The sequence below is a fragment of the Guyanagaster necrorhizus genome (assembly GCF_019112545.1).
Source record: "Guyanagaster necrorhizus MCA 3950 unplaced genomic scaffold BT62scaffold_1, whole genome shotgun sequence".
Taxonomy (NCBI): Eukaryota; Fungi; Basidiomycota; class Agaricomycetes; order Agaricales; family Physalacriaceae; genus Guyanagaster; species Guyanagaster necrorhizus.
Genome location: NW_025064880.1, coordinates 517,707 through 532,367, shown reverse-complemented (window position 1 = coordinate 532,367; position 14,661 = coordinate 517,707). Strand labels below are relative to the sequence as shown.

At 48.4% G+C, this 14,661-nt stretch overlaps 7 protein-coding genes across 7 annotated transcripts; 2 read left to right on the top strand and 5 right to left on the bottom strand.

Annotated features, from left to right (window-relative positions):
* Positions 1–2: 2 nt before the first annotated feature.
* Positions 3–2,960, bottom strand: BT62DRAFT_983578 (uncharacterized protein). The gene is made up of 8 exons (XM_043189796.1): positions 2,771–2,960; positions 2,556–2,717; positions 2,326–2,505; positions 2,067–2,273; positions 1,403–2,011; positions 1,060–1,350; positions 644–1,006; positions 3–590 (listed from the first exon to the last, which is right to left on the bottom strand). Exons 1-8 carry the CDS (start codon positions 2,916–2,918, stop codon positions 187–189), a joined length of 2,364 nt encoding a protein of 787 aa, XP_043046060.1. The 5' UTR covers positions 2,919–2,960; the 3' UTR covers positions 3–186.
* Positions 2,961–3,590: 630 nt separating this feature from the next.
* BT62DRAFT_925114 (uncharacterized protein) lies at positions 3,591–4,116 on the bottom strand. Its single transcript, XM_043184722.1, has one exon. The coding sequence runs from the start codon at positions 4,074–4,076 to the stop codon at positions 3,861–3,863; it is 216 nt and encodes a 71-aa protein (XP_043046059.1). The 5' UTR covers positions 4,077–4,116; the 3' UTR covers positions 3,591–3,860.
* A 303-nt stretch (positions 4,117–4,419) lies between these two features.
* BT62DRAFT_998589 (cysteine proteinase) lies at positions 4,420–5,448 on the top strand (the record flags this gene model as incomplete). Its single annotated transcript, XM_043190738.1, has 4 exons — positions 4,420–4,656; positions 4,706–4,810; positions 4,891–5,328; positions 5,377–5,448. The coding sequence occupies 4 exons, from the start codon at positions 4,420–4,422 to the stop codon at positions 5,446–5,448; spliced, it is 852 nt and encodes a 283-aa protein (XP_043046058.1).
* A 39-nt stretch (positions 5,449–5,487) lies between these two features.
* BT62DRAFT_878826 (Adaptor protein complex beta subunit) lies at positions 5,488–8,130 on the bottom strand (the record flags this gene model as incomplete). Its single annotated transcript, XM_043182562.1, has 10 exons — positions 5,488–5,925; positions 5,975–6,280; positions 6,334–6,691; positions 6,741–6,954; positions 7,010–7,224; positions 7,271–7,635; positions 7,681–7,757; positions 7,805–7,867; positions 7,922–8,027; positions 8,080–8,130. The coding sequence occupies 10 exons, from the start codon at positions 8,128–8,130 to the stop codon at positions 5,488–5,490; spliced, it is 2,193 nt and encodes a 730-aa protein (XP_043046057.1).
* Positions 8,131–8,230: 100 nt separating this feature from the next.
* Positions 8,231–9,471, top strand: BT62DRAFT_1070308 (uncharacterized protein; the record flags this gene model as incomplete). Its single annotated transcript, XM_043178639.1, has 6 exons — positions 8,231–8,553; positions 8,606–8,705; positions 8,754–8,782; positions 8,833–8,989; positions 9,042–9,198; positions 9,254–9,471. The coding sequence occupies 6 exons, from the start codon at positions 8,231–8,233 to the stop codon at positions 9,382–9,384; spliced, it is 897 nt and encodes a 298-aa protein (XP_043046056.1). The 3' UTR covers positions 9,385–9,471.
* Positions 9,472–9,629: 158 nt separating this feature from the next.
* BT62DRAFT_998586 (uncharacterized protein) lies at positions 9,630–11,206 on the bottom strand (the record flags this gene model as incomplete). Its single annotated transcript, XM_043190737.1, has 6 exons — positions 9,630–10,076; positions 10,129–10,195; positions 10,248–10,332; positions 10,381–10,665; positions 10,720–11,009; positions 11,061–11,206. The coding sequence occupies 6 exons, from the start codon at positions 11,204–11,206 to the stop codon at positions 9,630–9,632; spliced, it is 1,320 nt and encodes a 439-aa protein (XP_043046055.1).
* A 387-nt stretch (positions 11,207–11,593) lies between these two features.
* BT62DRAFT_8720 (uncharacterized protein) lies at positions 11,594–13,142 on the bottom strand. Its single transcript, XM_043182524.1, has 3 exons — positions 12,556–13,142; positions 12,361–12,501; positions 11,594–12,308 (listed from the first exon to the last, which is right to left on the bottom strand). The coding sequence occupies exons 1-3, from the start codon at positions 12,995–12,997 to the stop codon at positions 11,893–11,895; spliced, it is 999 nt and encodes a 332-aa protein (XP_043046054.1). The 5' UTR covers positions 12,998–13,142; the 3' UTR covers positions 11,594–11,892.
* Positions 13,143–14,661: the final 1,519 nt, after the last annotated feature.

The following is a 14,661-nucleotide window of genomic DNA, read 5'->3' as shown; positions in this document are numbered from 1 at the left end:
CACTCATTTCGACAGATATTCAAACATGCATCGGGAGGACAAACGGGGCACACTGCGGATAAATGATTGCTGAGTACCCTGCCAGCAAACAAGAAAAAAAAACTCTGCGCATATCATTAACAGTACATCCCAGAAAATAAATCAGCCGAATTTCGGTACAAATATAAAACTTCTTCTTATGATCCGTCACGCCCAACTCTCCAGAACTTTCTTTGCGCCAGCGACAAGTGTTGCCTCTTTCCCCTGAGGAGTAGGCAAATCTTCGATGACCTGCTCCAATACAGGTTTAACCACTTCCTGGAGCTTTGGGATGTCCTCCCCACTTTTATGCCTTCCTACCTGCCAGAGCAAAGAACAAACGTTAATGCGAACCTCGACTGGAAAGTTGACGGGGTTATCCAGGTTTCTCAGAACTGCAACGAGCATCTCTGCTGCACTTCGGGGTGTGGGTAGTTGGCCGCGTGTAGAGGGTGTAGTTAGCGTAGGGGAGCTGACATCGCTATTTGAAGAAGTGGATGCGGACGGAGGCTCTGTAGGGGGCGGTGATGGCAACTCGAGGGGTGCTAGAAGAGCTGTCAAGACAAGAGGTCCTAATGAAAGAGTAAATGCTAAACATACACAAGGAAAGAACGAGATTACGCACTTCCAGCCTTCTGCGTGCTGAGCAAACTCAGGGCAACAACACCTTCATTGACAAGAAGTGGGTATTTGGCGCTATGTGCAACAAGACTTGCAAGAGCAGAGGTGCATTCCAGCGTAAGAACACTTTGAATGGCAGTTTGCCGCTTACGCTGCTTTTGCCGCGTAGCATCGTCATCAATGGAATTGTGAGCTCCCGGCACATCAACGGACCACAAAGACTTAATGACGTTTACCAAAACCCTTGTACCCTCACTCTTGACAGACACAGTTTCCGAGCGCTTGAGAAGAGACACAATTTGCGACAGACCCGTAGACATTCCGGTGGGCTCTGGACTTGGGAGTACTAGGGCGAACGTGCTTTCCACTGCAAGATGACGGTTTGAGTCATAGTCCTCGACAATACCAAGTCACCCATACCATTAGCCCCACACATATGCTTGACCACGCCAATTGCACTAAGTTGAACAATTTCCCCCATCTTGTCGGTCTTCTCATCCCATACCCCACTCCGTGAAACACTCTGTACGATGCCAGCTTCACAAAGTGAGATATGGACATCAGGAGACAATGACGATTGTGCCATATGCTTGAGAAGCCCGATAATACCGTGCTTCAACTTGATGTCGATTGTAGGAGAAAGAAGGTGACTAGAAGCTAGCACGAGCGCTAACGTGTACGGTGGCGATAACAGCACTTTGGCGTGTTTTTCTAATTTATATCTACATCAGCTATCGGCCACTTGAAGGAGACTAGGAATCACCTCGTCGTGCCAAGTTGCCTAGGGAAAGACTAGCACAAATAACGAGATCATCTCGAGGGGGATCGGAAGCATTCTTTCCGGCCATGTTCATAAAAGTAACATACCGCTTGATCCAGCCCACCATCCTGGAAACAAACTCACCTCCAGGTTGGGCGGGATCGGAGTCAGTCCATAACAGCTCGTCCTTGCTATCCTCCCCTGCAACTTCCACCACGGCTTTAACAAGTGCAGCCTTACAGATGTCAAAAGCTTTTTCCATGCGGTTTCTTTCGCCGTCTGTTGTAACGACTGAAGTTCTCCATGAAGCGGGATAACCACCATGCTCAATGAAGTCTAATATTGTCCCCAAACAAGGAACGCCATTATGCTCGGAAGGCGAATAAAACCCACGAGCTAGCGAGAGGCGAACATCTTCGACGTCGAGCGACAAAGATTCTATTAGAGAGCATGATTCCTCGAGCACGTCGAAGTCGCTGTGTACAAGCGTGTTGTATATCTGGGAAGCTGGCGAGAAAGGGGTCTGCAGTCTTGCTGTAAAGGGATGCATAAAGGCAACAAGAGGAGGTGTCAAGAAGGGAAGGATGTCTGGAGAGAAGACTTGGCGACTTTCTAGACGCAAGGAATCAATCTAAGTTCGACTCTGAAGATGCCTATCACGACTTACTTTCATCCTTACCATCTTGTAACTCTGTTATGGTTCTCCAGGCCCAGTTTGAGAGAACACTGCGTATAGTCCATGATTCATGGGCACGTTCCGGCGTCTGTTCCGCAGAGGAAGTCCCTTGCCATGACCCAGGTGGGTAAATGGACGCCGAAAGTTTCAGCACAGTGCCTGCGACTTGCATGGAGATTAGTTTATCCTTGATAGCATCTTCGCTGCTGTTAAATTCGACACATCTTACACAGCAAAAAAGACCGCGCACCGAAACCAAGACTTGCATTGAGAAGTACCCCAATCGCAGTCCTGACGATCTTCAAATGATCAATCGAGAGAGGTAACGGTTCGGTTTGCGGAGGAGGAGGTATCAATTCTGCGTAACCCTCCAGCAGAGACACGATGGCCTGAAGAAAGCCGGCGCCTAACAGAGCGCCACGATTATTATCTAAAAGGACGCGTCAATAAAGCTCAGAGATTGCGAGAAGAACCACGTACCATGATCCAGGCATAAGTTCGCCCCAACACGGAGAATTTCAACAACAGGTTTGGCGTAGAAATCCTCCGGAATGGACGAATGGACATTATGCAACTCAAGCCCCAGGAGGCCTGTGAGAGTTTGAGAAAGGGGAGTCCTGCCTAATGCTGTATGTATATCATCTGTTGACAGAATTTCGAACTATTGTAGCACCCAGGATACAAATGAAACATACGATGTTCATCCTTGGTCCGTAACGCGTTGGCGAGCTCATGAGAAACGATACTAATTCGTTCCCAGGACTCCCTCGAGTTTGATTCACGGACGTCTGAAAGAAGATGGGATAATTCAACCTCCAGGTCTGCTGGAGATGTTGAAGGCATGAGGGAAAGGTGGTGGTATGAAGTAGAGTAGCTACAGCTGGAAGATCGATCACAGTGGCTGTGCAGCCGGACCGATTTTAATTGTCAGGCCACAGGGCACAGGCTACAGTAACAAAAGTGATACAATTTATCTTTGCTTTTCTTCCTCCAGTTTAACGCAGTAGGGGTGGCGCGCTATCATGAGAGAACACAATACGGTGCGCCTCATCCAACACCTGTACCACCGAATCTGGAAGCAGTCCCTTGAGTCACCCGATGCTCTCATAAAGGAGGGTCTTTTCGGGCCAGGATGACAGGGTAATCATACCGAGCGCGCTGTTTTCAAAAAGGCCAATTTGAAGCTCTGAAATACCTGAAAGGCATTACAGGTGTAGGTGCTATTTAAACTTTCGTTTTCCACACGTTAATCCATGACAGGCTGAATATCACCCTCGTTTAACGGAGATTGCCCTTCGCTAGTGTCAACACCACTGGCGTCCGAAGATGGTGTTGTTTTGGGTGCGAGTAGTGCTAGCCATCTCGCGAGGACAGTCTCATTCAATAGCAAAAAATCCTCCCCTAGAAGCACGAAACCCAGTCAAAGAGCTGCTCATGCTGGCGAACTCACGCGGGCGGATTTGTAAATGACTAGATGAAGTCCAAATTTTCGCGCACAAGGGAGGAGTTCGACCTCCATCTCTCGCGTGATAGAATTATACATTCTGTACATTCAGAATTCGTTCAAGAGTAACATATCCTTTCGCCATGCAAATTCCAACTACCTCCGCAGCCTATGCGCTTCATCAGCTTGTTTCTATGCATAGAGCCCATAGAACTAATCTCCCAGGCCGCTTAATTACTAAGACCGACTATTTCGCTTCCAGTCGGAAGGGTCAGCGCATCAACCAATAAACTCCGGGATTAGACAAACAAAAGCCCTTCGCGATGTAGTTTATCTACTACCTACAAAGTATCCTCGAAGGGTATTTTTCGGTTTGGAGCATGAAGGTAGAGGACTCTGACTTCTTGGCGATTCAGCGCCTTCAATGAAGCCTGGAAAGTTTCCCATAATGCTGGGTGAACGTGACCGCCGGGCTTCACAGGATGCACCCTAGATCGAAGGGTTAATGGGGGACGTAATAGAATGAAGACAATCACACTTGGTATCGATGGAGGCATCGGTAGCCCCACCACAGCATGGCCATGCCGTGCCTAATTCCTTGGGTCCGAAATCCTTCTTGTCAGTGACACGAATAGCGGAGGATCCAGGGTCATGGTTCCCTAGCAGGACAGGTCAGGAGCACGCTGTCAATTAGATGCGACACAATATTTACAAAAATCAGTGGGATACGGGTTTGTGCTAGAATAAATATTGAGATGGGTGTTAGAAGCAAGTTCAGAAGAGATAAGATAAAGACCCATTAAAAATAGATAAGATCGCGGACTTGGAAGTCAAGCTGTCTCTTGCAGCCATCCACCCGTCATCCACCTCCCCAAATAGCCTTTACTTTACCGTGAAAGCATGGCTGGACCGAGGAGATCCAAGCTCAAGAAATCGGGAAATGGTTTTCAGCCGCCGCCGCCCGAGGTAGACGATGACGATCTTATGAACGACCTCATGGCTCAGCTTGATTCTCGAGACGGGACTGTCCAGGTCGAATCTGCGGCTGTGCTGCAAGATATGACGTTGAAAAAGGAGATTGAAAAGCAAGAGAGGCCTCAAGGAAAGCGATCCAAGGATAGGTTCAAAGAGCGACAGGTAGGCCCTTGCTTCCCGCCTATCACTCCAGCTGACAATGCATTGGAAGGCGCGGAAGGCGGCTACTCTGGCGAATTCCTACGCGACAGATGATCCAGAGACCTCTCAACAATTAGAATTGGAGGCGAGACAGGAAGAAGAATCTATCAGACAGGTATGCACTGAATTGAAGGTCCAGATACATGAGGCAAGTGCGACTTTAGTTCATTATGGATTCGACTGAATACCCCCCAGATTAACCCAGATGGACACTGCCTTTTCTCAGCCGTTGCGGACCAGCTCAGTTTACTCGGAATCCTTCAGCCCGTCCAAGCAAACTATGTTACCGTCCGTCTGGCAGCGTCCAGCTATATGCTTTCCCATCCCGACGACTTTCTTCCTTTTTTACCCTCGACCAGCGGCGAAGACGCAGCGGGCTCCTACGACGAAGGCCTGATAAGTCCCCGCGAGTTCGAACAGTACTGTACCACAATTCGCGATACGGGGGCGTGGGGCGGCGAACCTGAAATTCTAGCGCTCAGTTGCGCCTTCAATGTCCCTATACATGTCGTGCAAGGAGGTGCACCACCGGTTGTTGTTCATAATCCCAACGACGCACCTGGACAAGACGATATACACACTAAACGGGCCGTTCGTATTAGTTATCACCGGCGGATGTATGGGCTTGGAGAGGTAAAAGAGCCAATTTCCATGCCACACATATTCTCACCCTATCCACAGCATTACAACTCCCTCCGTCCATCATCAGGTCTGACAAAGGTGACTAGAGTTATCGAAAACATTCTGTCATGATGTTCACAATGCTGGATATGGTGTGGAATTCTAATATAATCAAAACAACAAGTCATCCTCTTCACCGTGTCGTCCTCTGTGATCTGCAGCATTTATGGGCTTGGGCTCATCTGCCAGGTAGCTGCCGAAAGCACCGCCAAGATTGGAGTATGGGTCATTGTTTGCTGCGCCCCTTGGTTCCTCATCGTCATCATCGGGCACTATCCCTACCTCACTCCCATCATCGGCTGGATGACTCCCACCTACATCATCGTCCTCATGCCCAGACTTGCTGGGAGGAGCAGGTGGCCCTGCAACCATAGCCGTTTCAGGTCTTTCCGCTCCTTGAGAATGTGATTCAACAGGTCCAGGCCCCGGTACCGTGACGAGAGACGGTGGAAGCTGGCTACGGGCCAAAGGAACAAGAACTGCCCGTGAATGGGCGTTTAACGCCGGACTGTCCTTCAGAGCTTTGCCGGCAGCATTTCTGATGAAAGTCTGTGATTATGAATTAGTCAGATATCTTTTCCACTACAAATGAACATACCTCTGGGTTCTTGTGATAAATGCTACCCAAGGTGCCCGTATGTAAAAGCAGCTGGTCAAGGGCTCCCCTGTCCATTCTATCGGAATCGGTTGTTATCGCGGGTTTCTCAGCCAGAACAATTTCTCCCGCAGCTAAAGGGTTGAGAGCAAGCATTCGCCAATACATGAAGCCTCGATCGCGCAGATCAGGGTTATCGATGTCCTCTGTCACCCATTTGAGCACTTTATGAACCAGCTCCTTGACCTTATCCATGTTACTTTTATATGCAAACAGCTTGACAACGGCGGTCAACAGCGCAAGTTGAACCTGCAAGAAAAGTCTCTTCAACCTACCGGCAGCTAAAGAAGAGACAACCTCACCTCGACGCTTTCGTCAGTGTATGTATAACACAAATCATCTAGCAGCTCATCCGCATTGTCTATTATATTAGCGAACTGGCCAATAATCCACACCATTGCGGCCTTGGCCTCAGGTTCGTCTAAGACATCAAGGTTTTCGCACAGAGTCGGTATGATACCTTCATACTTTCCAGGGTACCGTCTGAAGATGTCTTTGATAACGATGGTAGCTTCTTGCACAACGTATGTCACTTTGGTCTCGATGAGACCTAGCAATGTCTGTATGCAGCTATCTGAGGCAGCCTCAACTTTGATAGCTAATCGGCCAATGGATCGTACAGCCTTTCGCACAAAGTCGATGTCAACTTCCGAAGCGTATCTAGACCTGTATTGAGCATAGTGTATATGATTGTGTCGGAGGTACTGACTCTTGAAGCTCGTTAAGAACTTCGTTGGCATTTTCTGCTCGGGCTAAGCGATACATGATCTCCAGTTTGGCAAGCTTGACATAGATAGGATCATTGTACTTGCAGAAGAACACTCGGACATCGTTCTTCAGAACAGCTGGTCGTCGTTGGATGATGAGCAATATGTTACGCAAAGCAACGTACTGCACTTCCGGCCCAGAAGATAAAAGGGTGACTAGATGAATAAAGCATATGAGAAAACGCAACAAACACCGTTAATATCGACATACCTAGAGGCGGCCCCATTTTCTTACATATATGGTCTATGAGCTGTCGATTTTCCATGTAGTTCATGAGATACAACAAGGCTTTAATGGTCGTGAGTACAACGGCGGAATTGCCGTGTTGCAGCTGTACAATGATGCGTTCACCCAGCATTTCGGCATCCGCACACCGTTCCGGGACATATCGTAGAAGGGAATCTAGTATGTAAATTTGACCCCACCTGTGAAGATCAGAGAGTGAAAACGTCCCGTACGGTACAGACGTACTCAGAACTTTCCCCTAGAGCTGCTAAAAGTTTATTCGTAGTGGCCAGATTCAGCTTGAAGATGACGCCATCTTGGCGGTCACCTATTTCTGATAGAGCAGCAACGGCATTAGCTACGACCGTAGCATTGTTGTCCAACATTAAATCTCTCAATAGCTCGACAAAACCTCCTTTCTCAGCCCTCCGAGGATCTGCTGCGTAAAGCTTTGCTACGCATATGGCAGCTGTTTTCCGTACATAGGCATCACGGTCCTTTAAAGCGTGCCGTAGATTGTCAGAGAGTGCATCCGTCACGACTGGTATAGGGATGTAGGACATGGTTCTGATGGCAAGAGCACGTATGAGGGGATTGCGGTCGCCGCAGTCCTGAAGCAGCATAAACTAAAGTCCTCTAAGAGAACAGCTATTTACCTGGAGAAAATTGGGAATGACCAGGTGTATTTGATCTGGTTTCGCCCGACCGTAGCTCACGAGGAACAGATACACCACTGAGACGATTAAAGCGTGCACGGACCAGGATCGCGATATAGCTCACTTTTCTTTATTTCAAGCAAAGGAGTTCCAAGACACTGGACGACATCGGTGAACAAAGGTGACACTGCAGAAATGGTCTATTTCAAGTTGGCCAGACGACGGAAGCAAGTGCACCAACTGTCATTGCCCATGGTAATATTCGCGACAATCTTCTTTAACACAGTCCTTCGCTTCTGGAATTTCTTGTCCTTTGCTTCTGCCGCGTGTAATTCAGCTCGAAATTCCTGAAATATGCTGCTCAATGACGAGTTCCAGGTGAGGCGAAGGGCCACGCACTTCGATCTTTCCTCGCTGGAAGAACTTGGCATCCTGACCGGGCTGCGCCATGTCTGTCTCTAATGTGTGAGCTCGTCGAGCTAAGCAGTTGTCGAGAATGCCGATGTTCGATGTAGCAGTCCAAAAGCACGGACGTGTGACAAATTGTGACATGTCTCGTCTGTACCGACCGCCTCCCACCAATCAGCGGCCTCGAGACACGCTCGACCAAGTATTGCATTTGCCAGTCGACTCAGCTCTCAAGGAACTCAAAAAATGCAGGAATCAGTTCAAAGTGATTCTTGCTACTTTTCAAGATGAACATCATATTTTGGAACGCTTATACTACAAAGGAAAGAACCAGCACAACTCAGCTTTATTCTGGAAGCGTGTGGCAGAGACTCGTCGATACTGCAGCCGCCTCTACGAGCTAGACCTTGGCAAGCTAATAGACGATGTCCAACTGTCATTCTTCGATGCCAACACGGCCAATAAGTGAGCTCAGCCAGGCTCTGTCTCTGATACCCTTTTTGACGCGACGTTCCAGAAAAAAAGCTCTTAAAGGCGCATGGACGTATTATCCGGACCCCAAGTTCGTTGCATATATGCGAAACCGATTAGAATTGGTTTACAATCTCGCTTCAAAGGTCGTTCTATTTTCTGGAAGACTGTACGGATCGCTGAGTGAAAATTAGACACATGCACGACTAACCCAGGCTTACAGGCACGGCCATACGCAGTTATTTGGATCGCTGGTGCTGATTTTTTAAATAGATCACTAAGTCTTGCAATGCAATCGGGGGCGTTCATTCAGTATATTGTTCTCCTCGTTGCTATCGTATCACGAATGGATATCCTCACTGTTGAGCTTCTGGCGGGCGTTCAGCAAGCATCTTTTACTCTTCGGCAACTGTATGATATTTTGGAAAAGGTAAGCGTAGGAACGATCGTCTGTTCTTGGTGTTTCATGTGCCTATTCACAGCTAGCTCCCCTCCCATCGCCAGAGATAGTGCCTCAGGGTCTTGATATAATCAATTCCGCACCGTTGGACCCCAGTGCCTTGGACTGTTTAGTCTTAGGCATGATTACGCCGGAAACAAATGCATTCAGGACGCCCAACTCACTTCCATCAGTTACTCGTGTGGCCGTTTCTTTTTTCTTCTTCGGAAAGTCACTTATCAATGTATCACTCAGATAAATTTTCCCTCCACAGAGATCAGGGCATTCCCACACAGGCAGGGGAAGTAGTTGACATTATCAAGAGGAAAAGGACAAGGACAAAGACAAAGAAGAAAGACGAAATCGATGATATCTTCAGTTTCTAGTCCTCTCCATGTCTCTGTAGGTGTCAAACCTGGTCCATTGTAATGACTACCTAAAACAAAGTGTTCCTGGACTCTGTACTAAAACTGTAGCACAAAAATCAAGTGAAGAAAAACCAAAAGAGATCACAACAACGAAACGGAAGAGCTGTTATAGTCCGAAACTTGCACGGGGAATCAACGGTATATGATCATATTCTATAAAGTCCATGAGGCCAAAGGAAAGGATCAAAGCGTATTCATGGCAGTTACACAAGGAAGATTGTAGCAGCGACAACCAGGATTGCAACAAATGCCTTTGGCGAGGTCGTAGCACCAGCACCATTCTGCGCAGAATGTGAAGATGCAGCGCTCGAGGCTGCCGTAGAGGAAGCAGCGCTCGAAGCGGTGCTTGGCGAGGAAGATGCCGACACAGAAGACGATGAATTACCGGCAGCGTTTTGAAGTACCGCAGCCACATCCTCGGGAATCATCAAAGGAGTGCTAGACGTTGAGCTGAGGTCAACTGAACCATCTTCCTTCATAACTTCAGGGTTTATAGCCAAAAGGTTTCGAGTGTAGAGCACATTCTCCATGACAGACTCATAAGCCCAAGAAGGGAGCTGAGACATGTCAATGTTCTGACCCCAAGTGCTGGCAGGTTTGCCGACGGTCGCATTGTTAGTGTAAGTAGCGTAGCTCATGACCGTGGAGCTCTGTAAAATCCAAGTTAGCTACAGACTAAAAGATATCATGTTAGACTTGTACATTAGCTGCAACACCCTGCATCATTCCTGCGACGGAGGTCGAGGCCATGGCAGCATTAGGCGGGTTACTGAAAGCGTGGTTCAAATGAATAAACATCAAGAATAGAATCAACAACTTACATGATAGCGAACATGCCTTTCTGACAATGTGTAGGAACACCGCAGTAGTAGAAGATCGGGTTCGTGTCATTGATGACTTCGGTGACTATAAAGCAGTAAGTACGGGCACTCATTGATGATAGCATACGCTGACAGGTGAAGCCTTTGAGCTGAACTCCGGAGGCGAAGGGAGCGTCAGATGTCTTGTTGCAAGGGGAAAGCTCAGAGCTTTTAGTAACGGTGTGGTTGTTCGCACCCCATTGGAACATAACTGTGTCTCCAACAGAAGCATTCAGAGCGAAGGGAACATATCGCAAAACACCCTGCGTAGGTGCAACAATTACTGTATGAGTTGCTCCGGTGCCCGAGCTACCAGCGGTCGTTGTAGCAGTTGGCGCGGTATATGTAGCAGCAGGTGCTCCAAATGATGCGATGCATTCTACGAAGATAAGTGTGAGTACAGTGCACATATATACATGCAAAAAACCCTTACGTTGAACACAGTTATCATATGAGCCCCAGTTCTGGCTGCCAGACCCGTACGTAGGTGAAGAGGTGCTGGTAGCGGCCAGGCTAGTCATCATGGCTTCAGTGGTCAACGCAGCTTCCGTGGTCATCGCAGCTTCAGTAGTCATCGAGGCTTCACTATCCATCATGGTTGCGGAAGAAGCCTCTGACATCATGGCTTCAGAGGCCATCGTAGCCATAGTAGTAGCTGCCGCCCCGTAATAACCACCATTCGCCGTGGAACTTGCAGCAGCAGCAGCTTCAGCTGCGGATTGACTGCTTAATATTAGTTAACGTATTCAAAAAAAAAAAAAAAAGATGAAACACCTCTGGAGCTCAGCTGAATCAGTAAGAGGTATGCCGTTTGGCGCAGACACTCCAACTTCGTCACCGAGTGCACTGTCAGGTCTCGGTAGAGCAGAGACAAAGCCGGAAAGAAGGGCGGCACCAACGAAAGGAAGAACGAAAATCATGCTTGAGTAACGAAAGAATAAACCGTAGGGGTGTGGATGTCGTAGGACTGTAAACAGAAGAACCTCCCTGGAGGATTAGAACGAAATTCTCTATCGAAGAGGTGATCTGTATCATTATAAGTACGCGCGAAGAGAAGTGGGGAGAGCGATACATGCCTCAAGGCTGAACGAAAGAAAGGATGCCAAGTCAACTCGACGTTGAAAAAGACAAAGAGAAATGGGAGAGAAAGAAACAAAGATATGGGAAAATGACGGCGGCCGCATTTATAGGATGACCGGATTGAGAGGGATCCATGGCAACATGATTCCCATCCGTGAACTAAATATCTCCTACAGCCCCTGAAACGCTGCTATGAACGGCTTTGATTCTCTCACCATGATTGGTGGACGCATGTTGCTCATGTTCCAATCTGCCGATCCGTAAACGGTCATCTCGGACGCCAGTTGCTACCTTGTTTTCGAAACGACATGCCACTATCGCTTTTCCGCGTATACAAAAGGTCCCCTTTCCTGTACAGCTGTACAACAAATTGTCACTGGTATTCAATAAGATAAGTCTTACAAAACGAAGAGTGCCACGCTCCAGATAAGCTACCAAGAATAAGGTCCATTCTCTGTACCACATCTCCGGTTCTGTACACGCGGTTGCATCAAAGATAGAATCTAATAGGTCGTTCATCATCCAATCAGTCACCTCGCTGTGACCTCGTTGCAGGTTGACGATAATCCAATCCGGTCTCGTTCGCCGACATCATGGTCCGTGGTTTGACTGCACTGCGTTTGGCGTCGCGAAGCGCCTTCAAACGATCTGTGGCTTTCGATGGTTGGACATCGTCCACATAATTAGGCCCACGTGTTCGTTCCGAGTTTGAGGGTGTGGAAGCAGTGACAGTTGCTGTATCGTAGGCGTCGCGGAGACCTTTGGGACGCGGTAGCTCGGTAATTGGATTCTCAGCGACCTCGTATCTATCATATCGAGGAAGCGGAGTACGCTCATGTTCATCAAAGAGCCACGCAGGCAGATCAGAGGGATTGCGAGCTTTTTCAATGTGGTAGGCTTTCATTGCACGCGTGAGTCGCGATTCCTGCCCTGGAGGCGTTTCTACAAACCATTCCCATTTAGATACATGTCAGAATAAGTCTCTGGTACTCACCCTCGCCTGACATTGTTGTAACATTAGTAGTCCAGGCTTTGCTAACACTGACGGTCAGAGTACTTGCTGCTGTGGCAACCCGACTCCAAATCGTGGCACCGTCGCCAGTATCTGCCGAAGTGGCTTGCGATAGAACATAGGCTTTGACAGCATCAGTTCAAACTGTAACTAGCATATCTTTGAGAAAAAACGCACTCGGTTCAACTTTGGCATCTGACCGCATAGGCCGTCGAGTACGAAGAGAGTGACCGGGGTTCCCGGCTGACCGTTGCTCCTCGTCGTCAAGGCTTGTGAGAGAAGACGAATAGCTTGCGGTAGGCTTCATGCGGCTGAATAGTGATGGAGCAGGCGAGGAAGCCGACGACTGGCCAGACGGGTGATAAGAAGTGGCGTCAGATAGATGGTCGTAGGGGTGATTCGAGCACGAAGAAGCCCATCGCGCCTGTGGCAAAGGCGGTGGGCGAGAACGACCGCCTTGCATGCGTATGGATGGGGTAGATTTCTGAGGGCGAACTTGACACGGTAGAAATGGCGCTCGATGGTAGCTATCCTCTTCATCAAGTCGGGAACGATCCCTTGTTGAACGAGAGCGCTGGGGATTGCTGGGTAGCCCACCAGCACGAGAATGGGTGGACATAAATTATTCAAATAAACGAATAAAGAAAACGGTCAATGAAAGGAAAGGGCAATAATACGCAGACCAGCTGGAATTAGGCGGGCGAGAGAAGAATAGGGCACAGCCATATGCATCTGAGGATTGAAGCCGGAGGTCGGACCGGTTTCCTTCCACCGCTCCATAACTTTGTACTTGGCTATAGTGAAGGCCGCCTGTTCCGATATATCTTTTCGTGTCTCCACGGTCTTCTTGGGCTGAACGTTGCTTTAATCTAGCAAGCTATCCTTGGATCTCCTCATCTATTCCTTTACGAGGCGCAGCGTTAGCTTCAGCTTGAGTGATAAAGAAATTCTTGGTATCTGCTTTCCCTCGCCAATTAACTAGCTGTGCCGAGGCAGATACGGTTTTTGGTTATCCACGTTGAACAAGCCATATGCTAAGCCGCGAACGTGCTAAGGATACGTCTTGGCTCCTTCGGTTGCCCTCTCCTCGTTTCTTCAATACCTGGTTGAAGAACACGTACGAAAGAACTGGTTTCATACTGACTCCGTCACGTTGCATACCCTCAAACGTTTGTTGCTTCCATGTCGCTGTCGTCCCTGCGAGTGTGATGTGCAATGTGGTCTGATGCATGGAAAAGATCGCTAGACTTTGTGGCCCTATGTCTCCATGCCTTCGAAGTCCAGTTTCCTTATCTTGTCACTATCATGGGTCCTTGGCAAGCATGGCATCAGTGGGTATCATCGCATAGAAGGGTAGGCTTGTGCTGATAGAAAGCATTGTTTCTCGTTTCATTGTATCTGGATAGAAACCGCACAAGTATGCGCGTGGACGACCCAATTCCCAATATCTTCTCCCTTCGACTCTGTCTGCTCGAAAAGGTGGTGCCGAGTTTATCAGAACAACACGTAAGTACTGTTGTATACCTATTTAAACTGATGAAGGTGCGGGCTTCCAACGGCGTTGCTCACGGACGAAATCGATGCCGAATATGTTCGCGACGGCTTGTCCAGCTTCAAGTCTCAAGTCAGATGCCAAAGGGTTTCTTCCGACCTTCGCAAGCCAGATATTTTGGATGGGAATCACGGACGTGGGTACGCTGCGATGACTTTGGCAACTTTGTCAGCCCGTGTTCGTCTTTTTTGCTTTTTGTCCAGACAACTTGTCTGTGTGTGACTTCTTTTTACCTGTTTGCCGATTGTCAAGTTTCGAGGATGACATGACAAGGCCCCTACAAGGGGATATGCGCGGATCACGCTGTGAGCTTCTGGAAGGAGAATGCCCAGACCGTTTCAAGAACAGATCCTGACCTACGTAGCTCCTCTGCAGCTATTCTGTGGAGCAGGCTTTCACTCTTGTATCCATAGATGGGATGTTCAAAGTTGCCGCATTGCTTGCTATTTGCATGGTCAAATCCACTATGGGATGTCACGATAATCTCGTACTAGGTTACTAGTATTCCGAATTCTTCATGTAGCAATAACATTGATGCTCCCACAAGTCCAGTCCGTATTCTGGCGTTTCACGGCCAACGGAACTAGCCACGATCCACATTGAGAGACCTTTGACATCAGCGAGGCTCGCATCGGACCTCGCTCCGACGTTGCGTTGCAAATGTCACGCTATGCCTTTCTGTAGTACTTTTGAGGTACCACCTAAGGCTTGCATAACTTGAACAGGGGGGG